Here is a 25,832-nt window from a genome sequence, read left to right on the forward strand (position 1 = left end):
GAGAGAGATATAGAGAGAGACAGGGAGAGAGAGACACAGAGAGAGAGAGAGAGAGATATATATATATATAGAGAGAGATATAGAGAGAGAGATATAGAGAGAGAGATATATATATATATAGAGAGAGATATAGAGAGAGAGATATAGAGAGAGAGACTTGAACTGGAAAGGTTCAGTATTATAAGATAATGCCAACATTACAGTGTCTCTGCACTATTTGAGCTGAGGACAAGGTGGGGAGTGGAGATTGATCCAGAACACCATGGTGTGCTGCTGCATGCAGTTCTACTTTCAATAGCTGCAGGCAGCCAGTCAGTCAGTCAAGGACAGAACAATGTGAAATATGCTTAATTTCAGATTTTCATTTAAGTCATTTGATTACATCGGTCACAATAGTGAAAAAAAATTTTTTTTTGTACTTTACAGACTCTAGAGAAGTTAAAGTTGTATTTATTAACAAATAAGCCATATATTATGCATTATTTCAGGTGTCAAGTATGATTCAAAACCAAATCAAATGTTATTGGTCACATGCGCCGAATACAGTGAAATGCTTACTGACAGGCCCCCAACCGACAGTGCAGTTTAAGAAAATATGGATAAGAATTAAAGAGCAGCAGTAAAATAACAATAGCGAGACTGTATACAGTGGGAGTCAATGTGCGGGGGCACCGGTTAGTTTAGGTAATATGTACATGAAGGTAGAGTTATTAAAGTGACTATGCATAGATAATAACAGAGAGTAGCAGCGGTGTAAAAGAGGGGGCGGCAAGCAAATATTCTGGGAAGCCATTTGATTAGGTGTTCAGGAGTCTTATGGTTTGGGGATATAAGCTGTTTAGAAGCCCCTTGGACCTAGACTTGGCACTCCGGTACCGCTTGCCGTGCAGTAGCAGAGAAAACAGTTTAGGACTAGGGTGGCTGACAATTTTTAGGGCCTTCCGCTGACACCGCCTGGTATAGAGGTCCTGGATGGCAGGAAGCTTGGCCCCAGTGATGTACTGGGCTGTTCGCACTATCCACTGTAGTGCCTTGTGGTCGGAGGCCGAGCAGTTGCCATACCAGGCAGTGATGCAACCAGTCAGGATGCTCTCGATGGTGCAGCTGTAGAACCGTTTTAAGGATCTGAGGACCGATGCCAAATCTTTTCAGTCTCCTGAGGGGGAATAGGTTTTGTCGTGCCCTCTTCACGACTGTCTTGGTGTGCTTGGACCATGTTAGTTTGTTGGTGATGTGGACACCAAGGAAGTTGATGCTCTCAACCTGCTCCACTACAGCCCCGTCGATGAGAATGGGGGTGTGCTTGGTCCTCTTTTCCCTGTAGTCTACAATCATCTCCTTTGTCTTGATCACTTAGAGGGAGAGATTGTTGTCCTGGCACCACACAGCCAGGTCTCTGACCTCCTCCCTATAGGCTGCCTTGTCAATGTCGGTATGCAGGGGTAGATCTGGTTTATATTAGTATTGGGATGTAGACCTAGTTTGATGTAGACCTAGTTTGTAGGAGTACTGGAGATGAGGTGCAGGGGTAGACCTGGTTTATATTAGTATTGGGATGTAGACCTAGTTTGATGTAGACCTAGTTTGTAGGAGTACTGGAGATGAGGTGCAGGGGTAGACCTGGTTTACAGTTTAATAGTATTCAGGCTTCGGTACATTTAGACCTGTGGCTTAGTTGACCAATTGGGTTCAAACACAGGTGCAGACTTTACAGGTATGTAAATTGGAGCTGAAGTACAGGTGTAGATCTGGTTTATATGAATATTGGGGCTGAAATACACCTATTTTCTTATGACAATTGGGGCTGACACGTAGCAGTAGACCTGTTTTTTATAAATGTTTGAATCAATATTGGGTTAGATGTGCAGGTGTACACCTGATCTGTAAGAATATTGGGTTAGATGTGCAGGTGTACACCTGATCTGTAAGAATATTGGGTTAGATGTGCAGGTGTACACCTGATCTGTAAGAATATTGGGTTAGATGTGCAGGTGTACACCTGATCTGTAAGAATATTGGGTTAGATGTGCTGGTGTACACCTGATCTGTAAGAATATTGGGTTAGATGTGCAGGTGTACACCTGATCTGTAAGAATATTAGGTTAGATGTGCAGGTGTACACCGGATCTGTAAGAATATTAGGTTAGATGTGCTGGTGTACACCTGATCTGTAAGAATATTGGGTTAGATGTGCAGGTGTACACCTGATCTGTAAGAATATTAGGTTAGATGTGCTGGTGTACACCTGATCTGTAAGAATATTGGGTTAGATGTGCAGGTGGGGTCTATGAGTAACAAATAGGGCACTCGGGGCTCGGATATGGGTGTATCATTCAGGGCTAGGATATGGGTGTATCATTCAGGGCTAGGATATGGGTGTATCATTCAGGGCTAGGATATGGGTGTATCATTCAGGGCTCGGATATGGGTGTATCATTCAGGGCTAGGATATGGGTGTATCATTCAGGGCTCGGATATGGGTGTATCATTCAGGGCTCGGATATGGGTGTATCATTCAGGGCTCGGATATGGGTGTATCATTCAGGGCTCGGATATGGGTGTATCATTCAGGGCTCAGATATGGGTGTATCATTCAGGGCTCGGATATGGGTGTATCATTCAGGGCTCGGATATGGGTGTATCATTCAGGGCTCGGATATGGGTGTATCATTCAGGGCTCGGGTGATATTCAGGGTGTATCATTCAGGGCTAGGATATGGGTGTATCATTCAGGGCTAGGATATGGGTGTATCATTCAGGGCTAGGATATGGGTGTATCATTCAGGGCTAGGATATGGGTGTATCAGTACGTGATTGTATCAATATTAGGGTATTGGCACGTGGGTGTTAGGGTTAGGGCATGGGGGTAAGAGGGATGGGGCGTGTGGGTAAATGAGCTGAGGTATATACAGTAGATATTGGGGTAAATGTATGTTAATGTTATTATAGGCAGAGCACTATGTTCCCATCAGTCACAATTATTTTTTACATACCTTTCAATTACTGTAATTTTTTTAAAGCAATTTTGATTACGTGTTAGGGTTACTAATGGTATAAGATGTGAATAGTGGCATGTTTGGAAATATGTGGGGACAAGTGGGTTAAGATTCAACACAGACTGAAAGACCTTTCCACCATTTTGATGGAGTGAAGCCCTTTGGTGCACCTGACAAAGCTTTGACAATAGAATCCATTCATATGAACTATTAAACATACTATGTCCGTTTCTATTATTACTTCCCCGAGGCTGAATTTGAACGCTACTTAACCATATAACTGAAATGACATGCTTTGTATTAAATATAATGATGACATGATGTTACTTATTAATATAATAAAGTTATCCTCCGATATGGGGTGGGTGATCATAGGGAAGTTGTGCAATGTTTTGAGTGATGTTTGTGTAGGGATATGCTGAAGATTAGAATGATGATGATGATGATGATGATGATGATGATGATGATGATGATGATGATGGTGCAGACATTGCAGACATGTGGTTCTTACCCTGGCAGCGGTAGGGCATGACGATGAAGGGGCGTGTCTGGCAGTGGCCCCAGCCCTTCTTACACCAGGCTGGGATGGTGACGGGGTTGGAGGACTCCTCCACATGGGAGATCTGTAGGGCTGGGTACATCTGGTTGTACAGAGACAGACAGAAAGACAGATGGAGGGAAAGATGGATGGATGATATGGACAGACAGGACATCAGGGAGGAGTTAGGACAAGAGGGAGGAGAGAGACAACAGGGTCAGACAAATTAGGGAAAAAGGAGGGTTTAGGGGAGAGGAGACGTACAGTAGACAGAAGGAGAGAGGAGGAGAGGGTAAGAGGGAGAGAGGAGGAGAGGGAGAGAGGAGGAGAGGGAGAGAGGAGGAGAGGGAGAGAGGAGGAATGGAGGAGGAGAGGGAGAGAGGAGTGGGAGAGAGGAGGAATGGAGGAGGGAGAGAGGAGGAGAGGGAGAGAGGGGAGGAATGGAGGAGGAGAGGGAGAGAGGAGGAGAGAGAGGAGGAATGGAGGAGGGAGAGAGGAGGAGAGGGAGAGAGGAGGAATGGAGGAGGGAGAGAGGAGGAGAGGGAAAGAGGAGGAGAGGAGGAGGAGAGAGAGAGGAGGAGAGGAGAGAGAGGAGGAAAGGAGGAGGGAGAGAGGAGGAGGAGGAGAGGAGGAATGGAGGAGGGAGAGGAGGAGGAGAGGGAGAGAGGAGAGGGAGGGAGGAGGAGTGAGAGAGGAGGAGAGGAGGGAAGGAGGAGGGAGAGAGGGAGTGAGGAGGAGAGGGAGAGAGGAGGAGAGGAGGAGGAGAGAGAGAGGAGGAGAGGAGGGAAGGAGGAGGGAGAGAGGAGGAAAGTAGGAGGGAGAGAGGAGGAAAGTAGGAGGGAGAGAGGGAGTGAGGTGGAGAGGAGGAAGAGAGGAGGAAAGGAGGAGGGAGAGAGGAGGAGAAGTAGGAGGGAGAGGAGGAAAGTAGGAGGGAGAGAGGAGGAAAGTAGGAGGGAGAGAGGAGGAAAGTAGGAGGGAGAGAGGAGGAAAGTAGGAGGGAGAGAGGAGGAAAGTAGGAGGGAGAGAGGAGGAAAGTAGGAGGGAGAGAGGAGGAAAGTAGGAGGGAGAGAGGGAGTGAGGAGGAGAGGGAGAAGGATAGCACAATCAATAGGGAGAAAGGTAAAAAGGAGAGACTCATGCAACGGTCTGAAACACTTTGGCCCTAAGGGTCTATTTTCTGACTATGCAGGTCGTACACTGATATTCTCCTAAAGTTGTATGGAAAATTCCAGGCTGAAAACAAGTTGACCTATACAATCCCATTTACAATTATTTAAATAATCCCAATTTCACATCTGACTACTTTCAATTAAAATGTAGGGCAATGGCATAAGCACAGCCCTATAATGAGGTTTAATGGATTGAGAAATGTATTTGGCACGCTGTCTGAGAACCGGATCCACAGACGTTGAGGAAAAAGAAACGCTTTTGTGGAAAAGCAATCACAGACGCATAATGAGCTGGGTAATCACATTACAGCCATTTCAACTGTGTGACTGCTGTTTTCTTTACCCGCCGTGCTTCATTTAGCCACCAGGTGGCGCATGATGTCCTTTTATAAAAACTGGCTCCTAGCTCTTGTTTTAGAGGGGGAGCAGCGAGTCTCTAATCAAACAAAGGCTGTGGCTCGGCCTGGTACGCCATTGATGTGCCTTAAGTTTGGCATGCAGGAGACTTTCAGGAATTAGGGGGATAAACGTGGCAGGAGGAAGACCGATGGATGGTAGTATTAATATTCAGGAAATATCAATAAATATTTCCTCCTGACCACCATCACTCCACTATATATACGGAAATATATAGATTTGATAGGACAAGACAAACCAGGTGAGACAGATTGGGAGATTAGGGTTGGTTACTACTACTCCTATTTGTAATGTTGTGTGAGGTATCTAGCTATCTGTTGTTACAGCCTGAATTTAAAATGGATAACATTTGCATTTGTTTTGTCACAGGCCTACAGACAACACCCCATAATGTCAAAGTGGTATGATGTTTTTAAATGTTTACAAATCAATAAAAAATTAAAACACTGAAATGTCTTGAGTTAATAAGTGTTCAACCCCTTTGTTATGGCAAGCCTAAATAAGTTCAGGAGTAAACATGTGCTTAACAAGTCACATAATAAGTTGCATAAACTCACTGTGTGGAATAATAGTGTGTAACATGATTTTTGAATGACTACCTCATCTCTCTAACCCACACATACAATTATCTGTAATGGCCTTCAGTCGAGCGGTGCATTTCAAACACAGATTCAACCACAAAGACCAGGTTTTCTAATGCCTCGCAAAGAAGGGCACCTATTGGTAGATGGGTAAATATACATATATCCCTTTCAGTTGGGGAAGTTATTAATTACACTTTGGATGGAGTATCAATACACCCAGTCACTACAAAGATACAGGTGTCCTTGTTTACTCAGTTGCCGGAGAGGAAGGAAACGGCTCAGGGATTTCACCATGAGGCCGATGGTGACTTTAAAACAGTTACAGAGTTTAATGGCTGTGGTAGGAAATAACTGAGGATGGAACAACAACATTGCAGTTACCATATGCCACAATATTAACCTAATTGACAGAGTGAAAAGAAAGAAGTCTGTACAGAAAACATGCATCTTGTTTGCAACAAGGCACTAAAGTAAAACTGCACAAAATATGGCAAAGCAATTCCATTAGTATGCTTTTAATCGTTTGCAAAAACATGTTTTCACTTTGTCATTATTGTGTGTAGATTTAAAAAAAAATCTATTTTGAAATAATTCTGTATCACAACAAAATGTGGAATAAGTCAAGGGGTATGAATACTTTCTGAAGGCACTAAATCTACCACTATCTTTATATCCATAAACCTATCTAAAGGATCTGCTCTCTACTATGCTATTGCAGCAGCATTGGCGATGAGCGGAGCATTACAGTGCAGTAATAGTGCAGTATGAGGTTGATCAGATAACCATAGCAGTGTTGTTGGCTCCTACCTCTTGGCAGTAGGACAGGATCTGGTTGGGCTCTGTGAAGCAGCCCTGGCGACCCTGAGGGTCAGGCTCCCATTGGCCAGTCTCAGGGTTCATGTGCAGCAGCTGACGCCCACAGAACATGGCAATCTGCGGCTCGGCCACCAGGGGCCCCGGTCCATTCACCTCAGCCACAGCCAAGGCCTAGCGAGAGGGAGGTGGAAAGAGAAAAGACAAGTTGAGAAAGGAAGGCAGAAAGGTGGAGGAAAATAAATACTTTGTTATGGTTGTCCTGAGAGAGAGAGAGTGAGTCAATGTTTACTGAGAGAGAGAGTCAATACAAACAAAGTGGTGGGATAATATCGAGTTTGAGAATGAAGGACAGGACCTTAGATTAGTCTAAATGTACCAGCTGATATAGTCTCTCTGATCTATCTCCCAACACAGACAATGGCTTAGCTGCAGTGAGAGAGAGAGAGTGTGTGTCTGTGTATACATCGTTGTATGCATTGTGTGTGTGCCATATTTGTATAGAGAGAGATGGACTTTCAAGCTAATGCATATACCATTTAGTCTCACACACTGTAGCTACAGTGATAGAGAATATTGGCAGAAACAAGGATCAGAAAATATTTATACCAGATCATGCGTTGAGGGACACCCAAAACCGATGAAAAGTCTGACTTATCGACTGACAAACTACGCCCTGGTTTTGTTAGCAATGTTAAGAGTTGAGAATCTAAAGAAAGGGTGGATAAACAGGAAGTGTACAACTATATACTGTAAAGCCTGCTCCCATCTGCCCCTCTTTTATCTTCTTTCTACCACTCCCCTTTATTCTCTCCATCTCTCCCCTACTGTCTCTCTCACTTAACTCTTTCTTTTTCGTCTCCCTATCTCCATCCTCTCCCCCTCTCTCCTTCCTACCCTCAGCAGCCTGCTAGGATGTTGTTATTGATCATGGGAACCGTTCCATCTGCCTGCAGCCTGGGGGTCGGGCCCAGGGGAGGCACCGTGGAGGAACAAACACCAGCCAGGCCCCAGCCCCGCTGCTCCCAGTCAGGTGTTAATACTGGGGGTCGGGCCCAGGGGAGGCACCATGGAGGAACAAGCACCAGCCGGCCCCAGCCCCGCTGCTCCCAGTCAGGTGCTAATACAAGCACATTGACCGCCGGGCCACTTCAAGTACATTAACACACAGGAGATGGAGGGAGGAGGGGAGAGAGTAGGAGAGGAAAGGAGGAGAGTCGAGGGGGGGGGGGAACACACAATGATGTACACATTGCAGGAGATAATCTCCGCAGACGTAGAGACCGAACATGCTCGTTTTCTAACACAAACTGAGTATTATGACGTCAATGCCTCACTAGGATTATTTTAGAAAGGGACATAGAGGGATGGAGTGATCAGGTGTTGTGTTCACACGTACAGTATACATAGCACATAGTCCTCTTTGGTGCAGAAAAAGTAGGGGAATATTTCAACGACATGCTTGAACATCTACCTAAACAAATAATTTAGCTCAGTCTTGCCATTCTTCTGGCTTAACAGCCAAGAGACACTTATAAAAACTAATATGACGGAAAGTTCAAACAATATCCCTATCCACACTGAAAGTGGCAACCCAGAACCCATTCAACCCGTCTTATGACTGGCCCGACTGCTTTAATCTCCATAGACAGACAGGCGGACTGACAGGCAGGAAGAGCAACACTCAGCCTATTAGCATCAAGATGCCCAGGGGTAAGGGGGAGAGGAGAAGAGAGAGAGAGGAAAGCAGGGCGAGTGGCATCTGATCAAAGGGAAGCTCTGCCTCAGCCAAAAGCTGCTAAAATGTTTGAAGTTCTAATTGAAATGTATAATATCGGAAATATATACAAAACCCATTAATAAAAATACAATAAATATAATAAGACCGGAGGAGTCTGAGCATTAGAGCCCCACTTTAGATATGAATGGAAACCATGATAATGACTTCATTGGATTATAATGAAAGTTGTATGGACGTGGCCGAGCGAGGCCTTGAGGAAGTGGGTTTGGAGCTCCCGAATGGTGCAGACACCCAATTTATTTGGAGTTCAGTGATAACCTTAGCTCTGTACTTTGGTAATTAAAGTCTCTCTGAGTGACTGCTGGTACTGTACGTGACTTTAGACTCAACTCCCCATATACAGTAAGTGGACATAGAAACTGTTTGCATATTATTAAGAGTGGTGCTTAGAGATGTTGATTTCTGCTGAACTGGAAGCACGTTATTGATGTGTGTTAAGGAAAGTGTGTGTGTGTGTGTGAATTAAAGCGCTTGCTTAAGCTACACACAGCGACTAGCCACTGTGCCTGCTGAGGTAGTGGTTAAATAGATATGTCTCTTTGACTCAGGGAAGGTCAACGCCACAAAAAAAATACTTCTGGATATTTGAGAAGATGACCTGACAGCTCTGCTCCAGCCTTCACCCCCCCTTACTCTCCAACAGAAAATCGATGATGTTCGCCTGCAACTGGATCGCCATGCTCCCTCCGATCAATAGGAGCCCTTTTGGAGCCAGATGGCCTGACCTCCAGCGTGGGGAGGAGGCTCCGCAGCACCTCAGCCAATCCCAGCTCTCCCTGAATCCCCACCAGATTAGATGGGCCTGCCGTGATAACAAATACTAATCTCTCCATCTCTCTCTCTCTCTATATATATATATATATACAGTGCCTTGCGAAAGTATTCGGCCCCCCTGAATTTTGCGACCTTTTGCCACATTTCAGGCTTCAAACATAAAGATATAAAACTGTATTTTTTTATGAAGAATCAACAACAAGTGGGACACAATCATGTAGTGGAACGACATTTATTGGATATTTCAAACTTTTTTAACAAATCAAAAACTGAAAAATTGGGCGTGCAAAATTATTCAGCCCCTTTACTTTCAGTGCAGCAAACTCTCTCCAGAAGTTCAGTGAGGATCTCTGAATGATCCAATGTTGACCTAAATGACTAATGATGATAAATACAATCCACCTGTGTGTAATCAAGTCTCCGTATAAATGCACCTGCACTGTGATAGTCTCAGAGGGCCGTTAAAAGCGCAGAGAGCATCATGAAGAACAAGGAACACACCAGGCAGGTCCGAGATACTGTTGTGAAGAAGTTTAAAGCAGGATTTGGATAAAAACAGATTTCCCAAGCTTTAAACATCCCAAGGAGCACTGTGCAAGCAATAATATTGAAATGGAAGGAGTATCAGACCACTGCAAATCTACCAAGACCTGGCCGTCCCTCAACTTTCAGCTCATACAAGGAGAAGACTGATCAGAGATGCAGCCAAGAGGACCATGATCACTCTGGATGAACTGCAGAGATCTACAGCTGAGGTGGGAGACTCTGTCCATAGGACAACAATCAGTCGTATATTGCACAAATCTGGCCTTTATGGAAGAGTGGCAAGAAGAAAGCCATTTCTTAAAGATATCCATAAAAAGTGTTGTTTAAAGTTTGCCACAAGCCTGAAATGTGTCAAAAGGTCGCAAAGTTCAAGGGGGCTGAATACTTTCGCAAGTCTCTCTCTCAGCCAGCCAGCCAGCCAGCCAGGGGTGTCTGTCTGAGAGGCTCACGCCACTGTGGTCACAGCAGAGAGGTCTTAGTGGTCTTAAGCCTAATTGACTAAGAAATAGAGAAGCCCCCGTCCTGGCAGACAGAGGAATCCAGGCTGGCTTTTCTACTGAGCAGAGAACGAAGACTATTAGAGAGATAATTAAAATGAGTCAAAAACTGACAAAACCTTTTATGTGAGACTAATTATCAGTTCCAATTCCATTAGGACTAATTTTAAAAGTCTACTGAATATATAGAAAAATGAATTACACCTGGAAATGTGTTTGCTCTAGCGGTCTATTCCTGCTACCCTTTCCTGCTACCCTCTCAGTTGACTGCCTTGGTTAGGTGGGGGCTACACTTGACTGATTTACCATTTAAACAGGATTAGTGACTGGCTGCCAGATTCCCCTAGTGTGCCAAGGCAAACGCCAAGACCACACCAGCACCTTTTCATTCAGGCTTTTGGTACTTCCTCCTAAAATTCATTTGGACCAATTAGCAGAGGGCATGCTGTCTTGTCTGACCAACCAATCACAGCCATATAGAATCCATCTCCTGACAGGGACCTAAACAGTTAGGATTTTGATTTTCAAAATGTTCCAGATAGAGGTGCATTGTATAGAATTGATGTGACAGTATATTATGTGTAATAAACTGTCATGCCAGGTCTATGCAGTACATTTCTATCTGCAACCCACCAGATTGAACAGGCCCTGGGTGACTGTAGAACAGGCGTGCTAAACAATTGTCATAAGTAAATGACAGCGTGACGGCAGCTAATTCCTGTTCACACGCATGTAACTGTACCGTTCCTTCTGTAAACAACAGTGTTAGTCAGCCTGTCTGATTCACTGACAACAGAGATACAAGGCTTCTTTAATGAGTCTGTGTGTGGGTGGGAGAGTTTGTCTCTCCTGGGTCTCGCTATTGAAATGGACTGATTTCATGCATTTATGAACACAGAGATACTGTACCTTTTTAGCATTGTTGTCAATATGAGAGAGAGAGAGAGAGAGAGAGAGGCTGGAGAGAGAGAGAGAGAGAGAGGCTGAGGCTGGAGAGAGAGAGAGACTGAGGCTGGAGAGAGAGAGAGACTGAGGCTGGAGAGAGAGAGACTGAGGCTGGAGAGAGAGGCTGGAGAGAGAGAGAGACTGAGGCTGGAGAGAGAGAGAGAGGCTGGAGAGAGAGTGAGGCTGGAGAGAGAGAGAGACTGAGGCTGGAGAGAGAGAGAGACTGAGGCTGGAGAGAGAGAGAGGCTGGAGAGAGAGAGAGACTGAGGCTGGAGAGAGAGAGACTGAGGCTGGAGAGAGAGAGAGACTGAGGCTGGAGAGAGAGAGAGGCTGAGGCTGGAGAGAGAGAGAGAGGCTGAGAGAGAGAGAGAGACTGAGGCTGGAGAGAGATTGAGGCTGGAGAGAGAGAGAGACTGAGGCTGGAGAGAGAGAGAGAGGCTGAGGCTGGAGAGAGAGAGAGAGACTGAGGCTGGAGAGAGAGAGAGACTGAGGCTGGAGAGAGAGAGAGAGGCTGAGGCTGGAGAGAGAGAGAGACTGAGGCTGGAGAGAGAGAGAGAGAGACTGAGGCTGGAGAGAGAGAGAGACTGAGGCTGGAGAGAGAGAGAGACTGAGGCTGGAGAGAGAGAGAGAGACTGAGGCTGGAGAGAGAGAGAGACTGAGGCTGGAGAGAGAGAGACTGAGGCTGGAGAGAGAGAGAGACTGAGGCTGGAGAGAGAGAGAGAGAGACTGAGGCTGGAGAGAGAGAGACTGAGGCTGGAGAGAGAGAGACTGAGGCTGGAGAGAGAGAGACTGAGGCTGGAGAGAGAGAGAGACTGAGGCTGGAGAGAGAGAGAGAGACTGAGGCTGGAGAGAGAGAGAGAGAGACTGAGGCTGGAGAGAGAGAGAGAGAGACTGAGGCTGGAGAGAGAGAGAGAGACTGAGGCTGGAGAGAGAGAGAGAGAGACTGAGGCTGAGAGCTGAGGCTGGAGAGAGAGAGAGAGACTGAGGCTGGAGAGAGAGAGACTGAGGCTGGAGAGAGAGAGAGACTGAGGCTGGAGAGAGAGAGAGAGACTGAGGCTGGAGAGAGAGAGACTGAGGCTGGAGAGAGAGAGAGAGAGAGACTGAGGCTGGAGAGAGAGAGAGAGAGAGACTGAGGCTGGAGAGAGAGAGAGACTGAGGCTGCTCTGTTCTGTACTTCCCCCCCTGGACAAACCTTAATTGGACAGTAAAGGCCTGGATGTCTCCCAGAGATGTACAGTACAGTGTGATTTGAGGTGTGTGTGTGTGTTTGTTTGAGAGGGGTGTGTGTGGTGCCACATCCCCCACCCCTCACCTCCTTCAAGGCCCTCCCTCTCCCCCCCCCCCTTCCCCCTCTCTCTCTCTCCCACAAATCACACCTTAGTGCTGAGGGAGCTAAACACAGTGGACAGGAGAGGAGAGCTCCCTGACTCTACCACTGCACAAGAGGCAAAGAGCCAGAGCCCACCTCATCATTAATAATTGCCTGTTGACACAAGCCCAGACATTGATTGCCTTTTTGTCTTTTCCTGGTTCCTTACCTCTCTCTTGCTCCCCATTTCTCCCCTGATATTTCCCTCTTTTTCTCCATTATCCACTAACTGGGGATGGATGGACTCTACTCCTTTCATGAATAGTACTCCCTCATCCCCATGTTCCCGATTCTCCAAGGAAGAAAACATCACAAGGAGGTATTGAGTACTCTGACACAAAGAGCACAAAGGGCAGAGGGAAGCACAGCGGCCTGGGAATATCCTAGCATAGCATGAAGAAAAAGAGAGACATCCTCATTTCTCAGATATACCCCTGATAGGAGGTAATTAAGCTGCAATGCAGATGCATGTGTGTGACTGAGTACAGGGGAAAAATAAAGAGACCAAACGAAAACCATAATCTTGCCCATAAATATCTCTGTGTCAGCTGGGTTTAGCTCATGCCAGGCCAGGGCCTCCATCAAATTTACATATTCCTCTGGCATCGCCACAGCCCATCCCCTTGTCTAATTAAATATGCAGCACCTGTTCCCCCCTGCCTGCCTTTTGTTGCAGGATGACTTCATCCTCTGATATGATGCAATCTCCAAGCCCTACATGGCAAGGCCAGGCAGCAGAGGGGGAGGAGCCACTCCATCGTCTGTCAACCCCTTTAATCCATCAGATGGCCCTGCCATAAATGTTAGCTGAGCTGCACGTCTGACACCGACTCATCTAGCTCATCACTTCCTGTGTGTGTGTGTGTAAATCAATGCAGCCAGATGAGACAAAAGCAAAGGGGGGGGGTTCTAGCCTAATTACACTGTTCTAAGGTCAGTTTGGTTTTCTTCCCTCTAGTGGATAAGGTTAGGACTTGGGGAGGGTCAGCTGATCTTAGATCTGTAGCTAAGGGCTGTGTGTTGAGAGGTCCATGTTAAGTCTATGTTCACACAGTGCCATCCATTTTGTCACTAAAGCACCTTATACCACCCACCACTGTGACTTGTATGCTCTAGTCGGCTGGCCCTCGCTACATATTCGTCGCCAGACCCACTGGTTCCAGGTCATCTACAAGTCCATGCTAGGTAAAGCTCCGCCTTATCTCAGTTCACTGGTCACGATGGCAACACCCACCCGTAGCACGCGCTCCAGCAGGTGTATCTCACTGATCATCCCTAAAGCCAACACCTCATTTGGCCGCCTTTCATTCCAGTTCTCTGCTGCCTGTGACTGGAACGAATTGCAAAAATCGCTGAAGTTGGAGACTTTTATCTCCCTCACCAACTTCAAACATCTGCTATCTGAGCAGCTAACCGATCACTGCAGCTGTACATAGTCTATCGGTAAATAGCCCACCCAATTTTACCTACCTCATCCCCATACTGTTTTTATTTATTTACTTTTCTGCTCTTTTGCACACCAATATCTCTACCTGTACATGACCAACTGATCATTTATCACTCCAGTGTTAATCTGCAAAATTGTAATTATTCTCCTACCTCCTCATGCCTTTTGCACACATTGTATATAGACTCTCTTTTTTTCTACTGTGTTATTGACTTGTTTATTGTTTACTCCATGTGTAACTCTGTGTTGTCTGTTTACACTGCTATGCTTTATCTTGGCCAGGTCGCAGTTGCAAATGAGAACTTGCTCTCAACTAGCCTACCTGGTTAAATAAAGGTGAAAAAAAAAAAAAAAAAAAAACTGGTGTAATGATGTTGATGGATGTTCAGGGGGGGGGTCGGGTGGTGAACCGGAGACATGGGACCTCTGAGGGGTTAATCCCTTGGCAGTAGGGATCTGAGTTATTTCACCTGCTAATTTACATCCCTCCTCCCTGAGGGCTGGCTGGCCGAGTGACACCGCAAGGGCGAGGCGCGCACACACTCACACACACCACACACACACACGTAAGCACATACACTGGGATAAATACTGTGCACAAATTTACTCACATACACGGATTAAAACACATTAATGCACATGAAGGGATGCACAGAAATGCATGCACCTACACACATGCTGAAACGCACACTTACAGACACACACACACAGCCTGAAGCCTTGCTGTGCCTGTGGTTCTCTGCAGCACAGATGGTCAGACAGTGGGTGGCTGCCGGGCCCTGCTGCCCCTCCCTCCCTTCCAACTTCCCTCTACCCTCTGTCCTCTCCCTCCTATCCCAATCTTCCTTCCCTCCCACCTTCCCTCTGCTCTCTGTAACCTCCCTCCCAATCCCCCTCCACTCTCTGTCCTATCCTTCCCTCCTAGACAACCCCTCCATCACTACCACATTTTCTTTGGTCTCTGTCCTCTCCCCCCCCCGCCCTTGGTCTCAATCCCCCCTCCACTATCATTCCCTCCTAGACTATAACTCCATCCCTCCCACATTCCCTTTGATACCTGTCTTCTACCTTCCTCCCTCCTATCCATCTTCCCTCCCTCCCAATCCCCCTCCATTCTCTGTACCATCATTCCCTCCTAGACTATAACTCCATCCCTCCCACATTCCCTTTGATACCTGTCCTCTACCTCCCTCCTATCCATCATCCCTCCCTCCTATCCATCATCCCTCCCTCCTATCCATCATCCCTCCCTCCTATCCATCATCCCTCCCTCCTATCCATCATCCCTCCCTCCCAATCCCCCCTCCATTCTCTGTACTATCCTTTCCTCCAAGACTATACCTCCATTCCTCACACATTCCCTTTGATCTCTGTCCTCTCCCTCCCTCCTTCTCAATCCCCCTCCACTCTGTCCTATCCTTCCCTCCTAGTCTATCCTCCTTCCATCCCACATTTCCCTTGATCTCTGTCCTCTCCCTCCCATCCCTCCCTCCCAATCCCCCCTCCACTCTGTACCATCCTTCCCTCCTAGACTATCCCTCCCATATTCTCATTGATCTCTGTCCTCTCCCTCCCATCCCTCCTTCTCAATCCCCCCTCCACTCTCTGTCCTATCCTTCCCTCCATCCCTCCCACATTCCCTTTGATATCTGTCCTCTACCTCCCTCCCTCTTCCTCCTATCATCTCAATCCCCCCCTCCACTCTCTCTCCTATCTTTCTCTCCTAGACTATCCCTCCATCGATCCCACATTCCCCTTGATCTCTGTCCCCTCTCTCCCTCTTTCTCAATCCCACCTCCATTCTCTGTAGTATCCTTCCTTCCTAGACTCTCTCCATCCCTCCCACATTCCCTTTGATCTGTCCTCTCCCTCCCTCCTATCCCTCCCTCCCTCCTATCCCTCCCAATCCCCCCCTCCCTCTCATCCCTCCCTCTCAATCCCCCTCTCATCCCTCCCTCCTATCCCTCCCTCTCAATCCCCCTCCATCCCTCCCTCTCATCCCTCCCTCCTATCCCTCCCCCTCCATCCCTCCCACATTCCCTTTGATCTCAGTCCTCTCCCTCCCTCCCTCTCAATCCCCCCTCCATCCCTCCCTCCCTCCTCTCCCTCTCAATCCCCCCTCCATCCCTCCCACATTCCCTTTGATCTCAGTCCTCTCCCTCCACTCTGTCCTATCCTGGAGTCTCTCGCTCTCTCTCTCTCTCCTGATCTCTCCAGCCAGCCTGTCCCAACCCAGACTCCCTGCCCTCCCTCCAACTCCCCTCCGCTTACCACCACACCTTCCCTCCCCAAACCACACCTTCCCAACCCACACTCCCTTCGCTCCCCACATCACACCTCCCTCCCTCCCCTTACCACACCTTCCCTCCCCTTCCCGTACCTCACCACCACACCTTCCCTCCCCAAACCACTCCCTTCGCTGCCCACACCATACCTACCTTCCCATCCCTCACCACACCTTCCCTCCCCTTCCTCCCTCATCACACCTTCCCTCAACACCACACCTTCCCAACCCACACTCCCTTCGCTCCCCACACCACACCTTCCCTCCCCTTCCTCCCTCATCACACCTTCCCTCAACACCACACCTTCCCAACCCACACTCCCTTCGCTCCCCACACCACACCTTCCTACCCCACCCCTCACCGCCTCCACACAAAGCCCCACACTCTGCTGTTGTTCCATCCCTATTGCTGGGCTCAGACTAAATGGTGAAATAGATTTGGGAGTATTCATCATAGTAATCACAGTGTTTAAAATTGAATTGGCTTTTTCAGGGTCTCTTCCTCATCTGCCAGGCAGGCTGGGCCCATGATAATGAGAGAGGAGCGTCAGACACACAAGGATGCAGAGAGTCTGGTCTGGTGGAGCATGGAGACAGTTAAGGTGTGTGTCACAAATGGGGGCCCTGATAACAAATAATACACTATATTTATAAAATAAATATATATAAAATACATTTGACTATATAGGGAATAGCGTGCCATCAACATCAACCCCAATCATCGCTCCATACTAATTAAAACCCCACTGCTAAATTGTTGTGGTTTCCAGTTTGTGTTAGGTACCTAACACACCAGCTTAGTGTCGGATTGGTAGGCCCTTAACCTGCTGTTCTTAACCCCCAATGTACACTACCTTTGCTGAATGGCCAATTTGACATGCACAAAAGAGATCCAATTTGACATGCACAATAGCGGACAAAAGTAGACATCATGCCAGGGATATGGTTAAGAGGCCACAGTTCAATAAAATCTGTCAGGTTCCAGGCTAAGACGACAAAAGATTATTGCACTGCAAGAACGCACTTCCGATGAATTCAATCAATAGAACAATGTTTACTATAATCTTTGTGGGCTATACCTAGCCTTGTCTCAGGGTAGTACGTTCCTGGTCTGTTGAGATCCTCCGGTGGTGTGGGGGCTGTGCTTTGACAAAGTGGGTGGGGTTATATCCTGCCTGGTTTGCCCTATCCAGTGGGTATTCTCGGACTGGGCCAGTGTCCCCCGACCCCCCCGGTCTCAGTCTTCAGTCCTGTCTTATCTGGTGTCCTGTGTAGAGGTCTTCACGAATCTACCTGTGCCTGAATACACGAGACACGATCCAGGAGCGTGTGGATCCAGAATTGTATATGTCACAGATCTGGGTTGGATCTGATATGATTGTCTCAGGTATCATAATTTTAACTGACTTGTCCAGAAAGGAACGTACAGATCCGAACGTGACTGCTGCAGTAGTGAGATAATTTATGCTCCTACTCTTGCTTTTCAAGAGAGTGGAGCGTGTAGCTTGTTGTTGTTGTAGTTGGCCAATAATAAGTCATCAAAGCTGCAATAAGCTACAGTCAGAGGCTCAGTTTGTGGCAAAAGTTAGGGGATATTTAAATCAATGGAAGATGGATTTACATTTACTAAATTAAAGTTCAAGGAGAAGGATAGGATACAACCAACAGGTAAGCTGCTACCAAAAACCAACAGGTAGGCTGCTACTTAATATTCTGAAAGGAGATGTACAGTGCCTTGCGAAAGTATTCGGCCCCCTTGAAATTTGCGACCTTTTGCCACATTTCAGGCTTCAAACATAAAGATATAAAACTGTATTTTTTGGGGGAAGAATCAACAACAAGTGGGACACAATCATGAAGTGGAACGACATTTATTGGATATTTCAAACTTTTTTTAACAAATCAAAAACTGAAAAATTGGGCGTGCAAAATGATTCAGCCCCCTTAAGTTAATACTTTGTAGCACCACCTTTTGCTGCGATTACAGCTGTAAGTCGCTTGGGGTATGTCTATCAGTTTTGCACATCGAGAGACTGACATTTTTTCTCATTCCTCCTTGCAAAACAGCTCGAGCTCAGTGAGGTTGGATGGAGAGCATTTGAACAGCAGTTTTCAGTTCTTTCCACAGATTCTCGATTGGATTCAGGTCTGGACTTTGACTTGGCCATTCTAACACCTGGATATGTTTATTTTTGAACCATTCCATTCTAGATTTTGCTTTATGTTTTGGATCATTGACTTGTTGGAAGACAAATCTCCGTCCCAGTCTCAGGTCTTTTGCAGACTCCATCAGGTTTTCTTCCAGAATGGTCCTGTATTTGGCTCCATCCATCTTCCCATCAATTTTAACCATCTTCCCTGTCCCTGCTGAAGAAAAGCAGGCCCAAACCATAATGCTGCCACCACCATGTTTGACAGTGGGTATGGTGTGTTCAGGGTGATGAGCTGTGTTGCTTTAACGCCAAACATAACGTTTTGCATTGTTGCCAAAAAATTCAATTTTGGTTTCATCTGACCAGAGCACCTTCTTCCACATGTTTGGTGTGTCTCCCAGGTGGCTTGTGGCAAACTTTAAACAACACTTTTTATGGATATCTTTAAGAAATGGCTTTCTTCTTGCCACTCTTCCATAAAGGCCAGATTTGTGCAATATACGACTGATTGTTGTCCTATGGACAGTCTCCCACCTCAGCTGTAGATCTCTGCAGTTCATCCAGAGTGATCATGGTCCTCTTGGCTGCATCTCTGATCAGTCTTCTCCTTGTATGAGCTGAAAGTTTAGAGGAACGGCCAGGTCTTGGTAGATTTGCAGTGGTCTGATACTCCTTCCATTTCAATATTATCGCTTGCACAGTGCTCCTTGGGATGTTTAAAGCTTGGGAAATCTTTTTGTATCCAAATCCGGCTTTAAACTTCTTCACAACAGTATCTCGGACCTGCCTGGTGTGTTCCTTTTCTTCATGATGCTCTCTGCGCTTTTAACGGACCTCTGAGACTATCACAGTGCAGGTGCATTTATACGGAGACTTGATTACACACAGGTGGATTGTATTTACCATCATTAGTCATTTAGGTCAACATTGGATCATTCAGAGATCCTCACTGAACTTCTGGAGAGAGTTTGCTGCACTGAAAGTAAAGGGGCTGAATAATTTTGCACGCCCAATTTTTCAGTTTTTGATTTGTTAAAAAAGTTTGAAATATCCAATAAATGTCGTTCCACTTCATGATTGTGTCCCACTTGTTGTTGATTCTTCACAAAAAAATATAGTTTTATATCTTTATGTTTGAAGCCTGAAATGTTGCAAAAGGTCGCAAAGTTCAAGGGGGCCGAATACTTTCGCAAGGCACTGTATGTTTGTAACTGTAGGATGAGAAAATGCATGCAGACTCAATTAGCCTAGCTAGCTAATGTTAGCTTAACGAGCTTCTCCCGGTTTGATGCATTCAAGACAGATACTACGTAATCATATTGATGATAAATAACATAGCTATGGCAACTTTAAGTTGACTATAGAGAGAGTCGGCTTGGTTGGTAGCCATCTCTCCCCCCCCTCTTCCCCGTGTCACTCACTCCCATTACAGCCCCTCCCCCGCCTGCTAGAGCGGCATCTCTCTCTCCCCCTCGCGCTTTATCAGCTCCGGTTAATAAAATAGCTTTAAAAATAATAATTTTCTGCTGCTTCCTTCATTCAGATCAGGTCTGGATCTGACCAGGTCTATACAGAATGGTTCTAGTTGTCCTCAGGTCCATTCGGAACCGGTCTCTATATTAAACTCATAAATGTATGCATATCAGATCCGGTTGGGAAAGCCTAAGGTCTATTTCGGAACGGGTCGAACTATAGTACTGTGTGATCTTAAGTATGCTCCATCTAATTCGGCCATCTTTCTCTCCCCTCCGGAGAACCTGAGCCCAAGGACCACGCCTCCCTACAGAAGATAATATGGACTTGGTCTTTACCAAGTAAGGCGATGGCAAGAACAGCTCAAATAAGCAAAGAGAAAAGACAGTCCATTCTTACTTAAAGACATGAAGGTCAGTCAATACGGAAAATTTCAATAACTTTGTTTCGTCAACTGCAGTTGCAAAAATCATCAAGCGCTATGATGAAACTGGCTCTCATGAGGACCGCCACAGGAAAGGAAGACCCAGAGTTACCTCTGCTGCAGAGGATAAGTTCATTAGAGCTACCAGCCTCAGAAATTGCAACCCAAATAAATGCTTCAGAGTTCAAGTAACAGACAAATCTCCACATCAACTGTTCAGAGGAGACTGCGTGAATTAGGCCTTCAAGGTCGAAGTCGAATTGCTGAAAAGAAAACACTACTAAAGGACACCAATAATGTCACGTTCTGACCTTAGTTCCTTTGTTATGTCTTTGTTTTTGTATGGTCAGGGCGTGAGTTGGGTGGGTTGTCTGTTTCTTTTTCTATGTTGTGTTTTTGCGTTTGGCCTAGTATGGTTCTCAATCAGAGGCAGGTGTTATTAGTTGTCTCTGATTGAGAATCATACTTAGGTAGCCTTTTCCCACTTGTGTTTCGTGGGTGTTTATTTTCCATGTTAGTGCCACACGGGACTGTTTCGGTTTGATTACTTCACGTTTATTGTTTTTGTTCGGTGTTCATTACTTAATGAAAAAAACATGAACACTTACCACGCTGTGCTTTGGTCCTCACCTTCTTCCACCACAGACGATCGTTACAAATAATAAAGAAGACACTTGCTTGGGTCAAGAAACATGAGCAATGGACATTAGACCGGTGGACATTTGTCCTTTTGTCTGGAGTCCAAATTGGAGATTTTTGGTTCCAACTGCCGTGTCTTTGTGAGACGCGGTGTGGGTGAACGGATGATCTCCGCATGTGTATTTCCAACCGTGAAGCATGGAGGAGGTGGTGTGATGGTGTGGGGGTACTTTGCTGGTGACATCGTCTGTGATTTATTTAGAATTCAAGGCACACTTAACCAGCATGGCTACCACAGCATTCTGCAGCGATACGCCATCCCAACTGGTTTGGGCTTAGTGCGACTATCATTTCTTTTTCAACAGGACAATGACCCAACACACCTTCAGGCTATTTAAGGGCTGTTTGAGCAAGGAGAGTGATGGATTGCTGCATCAGATGACCTGGCCTCGACAATACCCCGACCTCAACCAATTGAGATTGTTTGGGATGAGTCGGACCGCAGAGTGAAGGAAATGCAGCCAACAAGTGCTTAGCATACAGTGGGGCAAAAAAGTATTTAGTCAGCCACCAATTGTGCAAGTTCTCCCACTTAAAAAGATGAGAGGCCTGCAATTTTCATCATAGGTACACTTCAACTATAACAGACAAAATGAGGGAAAAAAATCCAGAAAATCATATTGTAGGATTTTTTATTAATTTATTTGCAAATTATGGTGGAAAATAAGTATTTGGTCATCTACAAACAAGCGAAATTTCTGGCTCTCACAGACCTGTAACTTCTTCTTTAAGAGGCTCCTCTGTCCTCCACTCCTTACCTGTATTAATGGCACCGGTTTGAACTTGTTACCAGTATAAAAGACACCTGTCCAGGACCTCAAACAGTCACACTCCAAACTCCATTATGGCCAAGACCAAAGAGCTGTCAAAGGACACCAGAAACAAAATTGTAGACCTGCACCAGGCTGGGAAGACAATCTGCAATAGGTAAGCAGCTTGGTTTGAAGAAATCAACTGTGGGAGCAATTATTAGGAAATGGAAGACATACAAGACCACTGATAATCTCCCTCGATCTTGGACTCCACACAAGATCTCCCCCTGTGGAGTCAAAATGATCACAAGAACGGTGAGCAAAAATCCCAGAACCACACGGGGGGACCTAGTGAATGACCTGCAGAGAGCTGGGACCAAAGTAACAAAGCCTACCATCAGTAACACACTACGCCACCAGGGACTCAAATCCTGCAGTGCCAGACGTGTTCCCCTGCTTAAGCCAGAACATGTCCAGGCCCGTCTGAAGTTTGCTAGAGAGCATTTGGATGATCCAGAAGAAGATTGGGAGAATGTCATATGGTCAGATGAAACCAAAATATAACCTTTTGGTAAAAACTCAACTCATCGTGTTTGGAGGACAAAGAATGCTGAGTTGCACCCAAAGAACACCATACCTACTGTGAAGCATGGGGGTGGAAACATCATGCTTTGGGGCTGTTTCTCTGCAAAGGGACCAGGACGACTGATCCGTGTAAAGGAAAGAATGAATGGGGCCATGTATCGTGAGATTGAGTGAAAACCTCCTTCCATCAGCAAGGGCATTGAAGATGAAACGTGGCTGGGTCTTTCAGCATGACAATGATCTCAAACACACTGCCCAGGCAACGAAGGAGTGGCTTCGTAAGAAGCATTTCAAGGTCCTGGAGTGGCCTAGCCAGTCTCCAGATCTCAACCACATAGACAATCTTTGGAGGGAGTTGAAAGTCTGTGTTGCCCAGCAACAGCCCCAAAACATCACTGCTCTAGAGGAGATCTGCATGGAGGAATGGGCCAAAATACCAGCAGCAGTGTGTGAATACCTTGTGAAGACTTACAGAAAACGTTTGACCTCTGTCATTGCCAACAAAGGGTATTTAACAAAGTATTGAGATAAGTATTTGGTCAATAACAAAAGTTTATTTTCCACCATAATTTGCAAATAAATAAATTAAAAATCCTACAATGTGATTTTCTGGATTTTTTTCCTTCTCATTTTGTCTGTCATAGTTGAAGTGTACCTATGATGAAAATTACAGGCCTCTCATCTTTTTAAGTGGGAGAACTTGCACAATTGGTGGCTGACTAAATACTTTTTTGCCCCACTGTATGTGGGAACTCCTTCAAGACTGTTGGAAAAGCATTCCAGGTGAAGCTGGTTGAGAGAATGCCAAGAGCAAAGCTATCAAGGCAAAGGGTGGCTATTTGAAGAATCTCAAATATAAAATATTTTGATTTGTTAAAAAGTTTTTTTTGTTACTACATGATTCCATGTGTTATTTCATAGTTTTGATGTCTTCACTATTAATCTACAATGAAGAAAATAGTACAAATAAAGAAAAACCCTTGAATGAGTAGGTGTTCTACAACTTTTGACTGGTAGTGCATATAAAACAAAAAAAATCTGACTCTGCATCTAGTCTCTCCCTGTAATGGAGGATTGCTGTCTTTCCTTCAACCCAGAAATTAGTGGACACCTTACACAATCAAATCAAATAAAACATGGCTTTAGATCATCCTGGTAGAGGGTCTTATTTATGTTATGCTGTGACATCATTGTCTCCCAGCGACCCGGACTTCATCTTACCAGATTACAGCGGTGCCCCATCCAGCTGGGCCCACTGGGAGCAGATGGTTTATAATCACCCCGGCAACCCACAGGTCACGTAGGGCCACAGCACCGGCCAGAAACCAGCCAAAAGCCACAGAGCAACATTTAATATAATTTCAGATGTGAGTTAAAATAAGCTATCAACTGACACAAACATCAGAGAGTCCAGAGATGGAGAGAGTGGTCGGCAGGTATATAAACCAGTTCTTGACGGTGATCATCATATTTTGGGGATTCTATTTTTATGGTGGCTATACCTCTTAGAAGTAAACTTACAGTGTGTATAATTTTCAGAGTCATATTTGCACTGGTAAGGCAGCACGGTAAGTCATGACTTACAGTAGAGGCATCTCTCCTCTGCAAAGGTTCCAAACTTCTCCTGAAGTCATGAGGCTGTGGTTGGCTGACAGAGTCCTGTCTCCCACAGACCAGGCCAGGTCCAGGATCATATCACCCAACAGACTTGTAGGCATCTCCTCCACAAAACTCCCACATTCACACAGATGGGTTCACAGCCATGACTCAAAACACACACACACACAGTATTCGTATCAATGCTATAGTGTAGGAGCACATTTTAATCATTCCACTCAATGTATCCATCTTCTGTCCACATTCTGTTTCTCCACTCCTTTTCAGTGGTTTGTTTATGCATTCATACACTAAGGGTTTTATCTAGCTGTTTTCTTCCATCAGAGGCAAGGCTTTAGTCATTTGAAATATGGACTTAACAAGCACTAGTGCACCACTTTTGTTGTTATCCAATTTTTTACCTAATACTTTCTCTCCATTTACTAAACAATAGAACAGAGACTGAAGACACAGCAAGAGTCATCCTAACAGTCAATGAAACCCTTATAATTCAATCAACACAATAACTCCCATTGACACTAAAATGATTCATCTGCTCTGGAATGATTCTTATTGAGGGGCACTCATTCCCAGACTTGTTATATTGACGGTTCTATTGTAGTCAGGATTTCTCTTTAGAGAATGTAGTGATTGGTTGAAGAGAGGCCACCCCACCTCATTTCTCTCTCCCCCTCTCTGACTCCCACATCTTGACAGATGAGTCATGCACCTTCGTCACACTAGAAGTGGGAACCTACATGCGTACAGTAACTGTTCTGATCTTCAAACATAAGGAGGTCTGCCCAGAATGTCCTCCTGTGCCAACGTCTCCACTGACACTATGGAGGACCTTGGACTTTGAAAACTGAACTTTTCTAACTTTGCATTAGTAGGCTGTAAAATGTTCTTGTGGTTCAAAAGGAGACTTCCTAACATGCAAGTCCAGCATCAGTCAATACCCATCAGAAGCTCAACATCATGTCCACTGAAATTCACATTGGATAACCTGGTCCACCGACACAAACCATGAAATGCAATTTCCATGTAACATACTGGTCGTCCATGACAGTGAACATCACACTAGTAATGTCATCATGTTAATGCCAAGTGTTGTGTAACTCTTCCAGATGTGACAAGGCCTCCCAGCTAAAGTATTACAGATGTAGGAGCTTAACTCTTTTGTTGCTGAGAATTGTATAACATACTATATATAATAATACTGGTCAAATTAAGATCTGACATCTGAACCCTCAGGGGTTTAAGGAATCAAAGGCTTTGCTCTAGTTGGAGCTCCACTACAGATCTCTCTGACTGCAACACCCAACTGTCAACTCATCTGCCACCCAATCAGAGATTGAGCACTAGAGACTTCACTCAGCACCTGGCTGATTGCCTCAGATAAAGATGGGCAGTATGGAAAGCAGCCCCAACATGTCTCAAAAGACAAGATTATCCTTTGTAAAAGCTCATCTAAAAAGCTGGTGTGCAACAGAGATGATATGTTTACTCTATGTCAATGGTTTAAATTGCTAGATTCTATTATTAAACCATTGTTATATGATACCATGTAAGATGCTTCCAGCTGTCCAGAGACGTCAACTCAAAGTCTATTCCACGTTGGTTCAACTTCATTTCATTGAAATGACGTGGAAACATTGTGGATTAACCAGTGTGTGCCCAGTGGCTTGTCTGTCATTTCATTGTAACGACGTGGAAACATTGTGGATGAACCAGTGTTTGCCCAGTGGCTTGTCTGTCATTTCATTGCATGTGTGTTTTATGCCATGGCCAAGGTGACAAAATAACATCCCGACAGGTATGAATAATGCATAGGCCTAATACAAACAAATCTAATGTTCTGTCCCTATTCACATAGTGAACCAATACAGTGTGGGCTTCAGCTAAACAGGAGAACCAGGCCTCTAGCTGGAAAGGACAGCAGTCAGGACAGGACAGCCAGTACAAGACAG

General features: G+C 45.5%; 1 protein-coding gene across 3 annotated transcripts in view; it reads right to left on the bottom strand.

Annotated features, from left to right (window-relative positions):
• The window catches only part of LOC135522021 (amyloid beta precursor like protein 1-like), an 82,544-nt gene that overhangs the window by 37,575 nt on the left and 19,137 nt on the right, over positions 1-25,832 (bottom strand). For all 3 annotated transcript variants that reach the window (XM_064947891.1, XM_064947890.1, XM_064947892.1), the window contains exons 2-3: positions 6,512-6,691; positions 3,508-3,637 (exon numbers count right to left, since the gene is read on the bottom strand). In XM_064947891.1, coding sequence (XP_064803963.1) covers positions 3,508-3,637; positions 6,512-6,691 — 310 coding nt within the window. The remainder of the gene's footprint in view (positions 1-3,507; positions 3,638-6,511; positions 6,692-25,832) is intronic.

This window comes from Oncorhynchus masou, chromosome 30, assembly GCF_036934945.1.
Source record: "Oncorhynchus masou masou isolate Uvic2021 chromosome 30, UVic_Omas_1.1, whole genome shotgun sequence".
Lineage (NCBI taxonomy): Eukaryota > Metazoa > Chordata > Actinopteri > Salmoniformes > Salmonidae > Oncorhynchus > Oncorhynchus masou.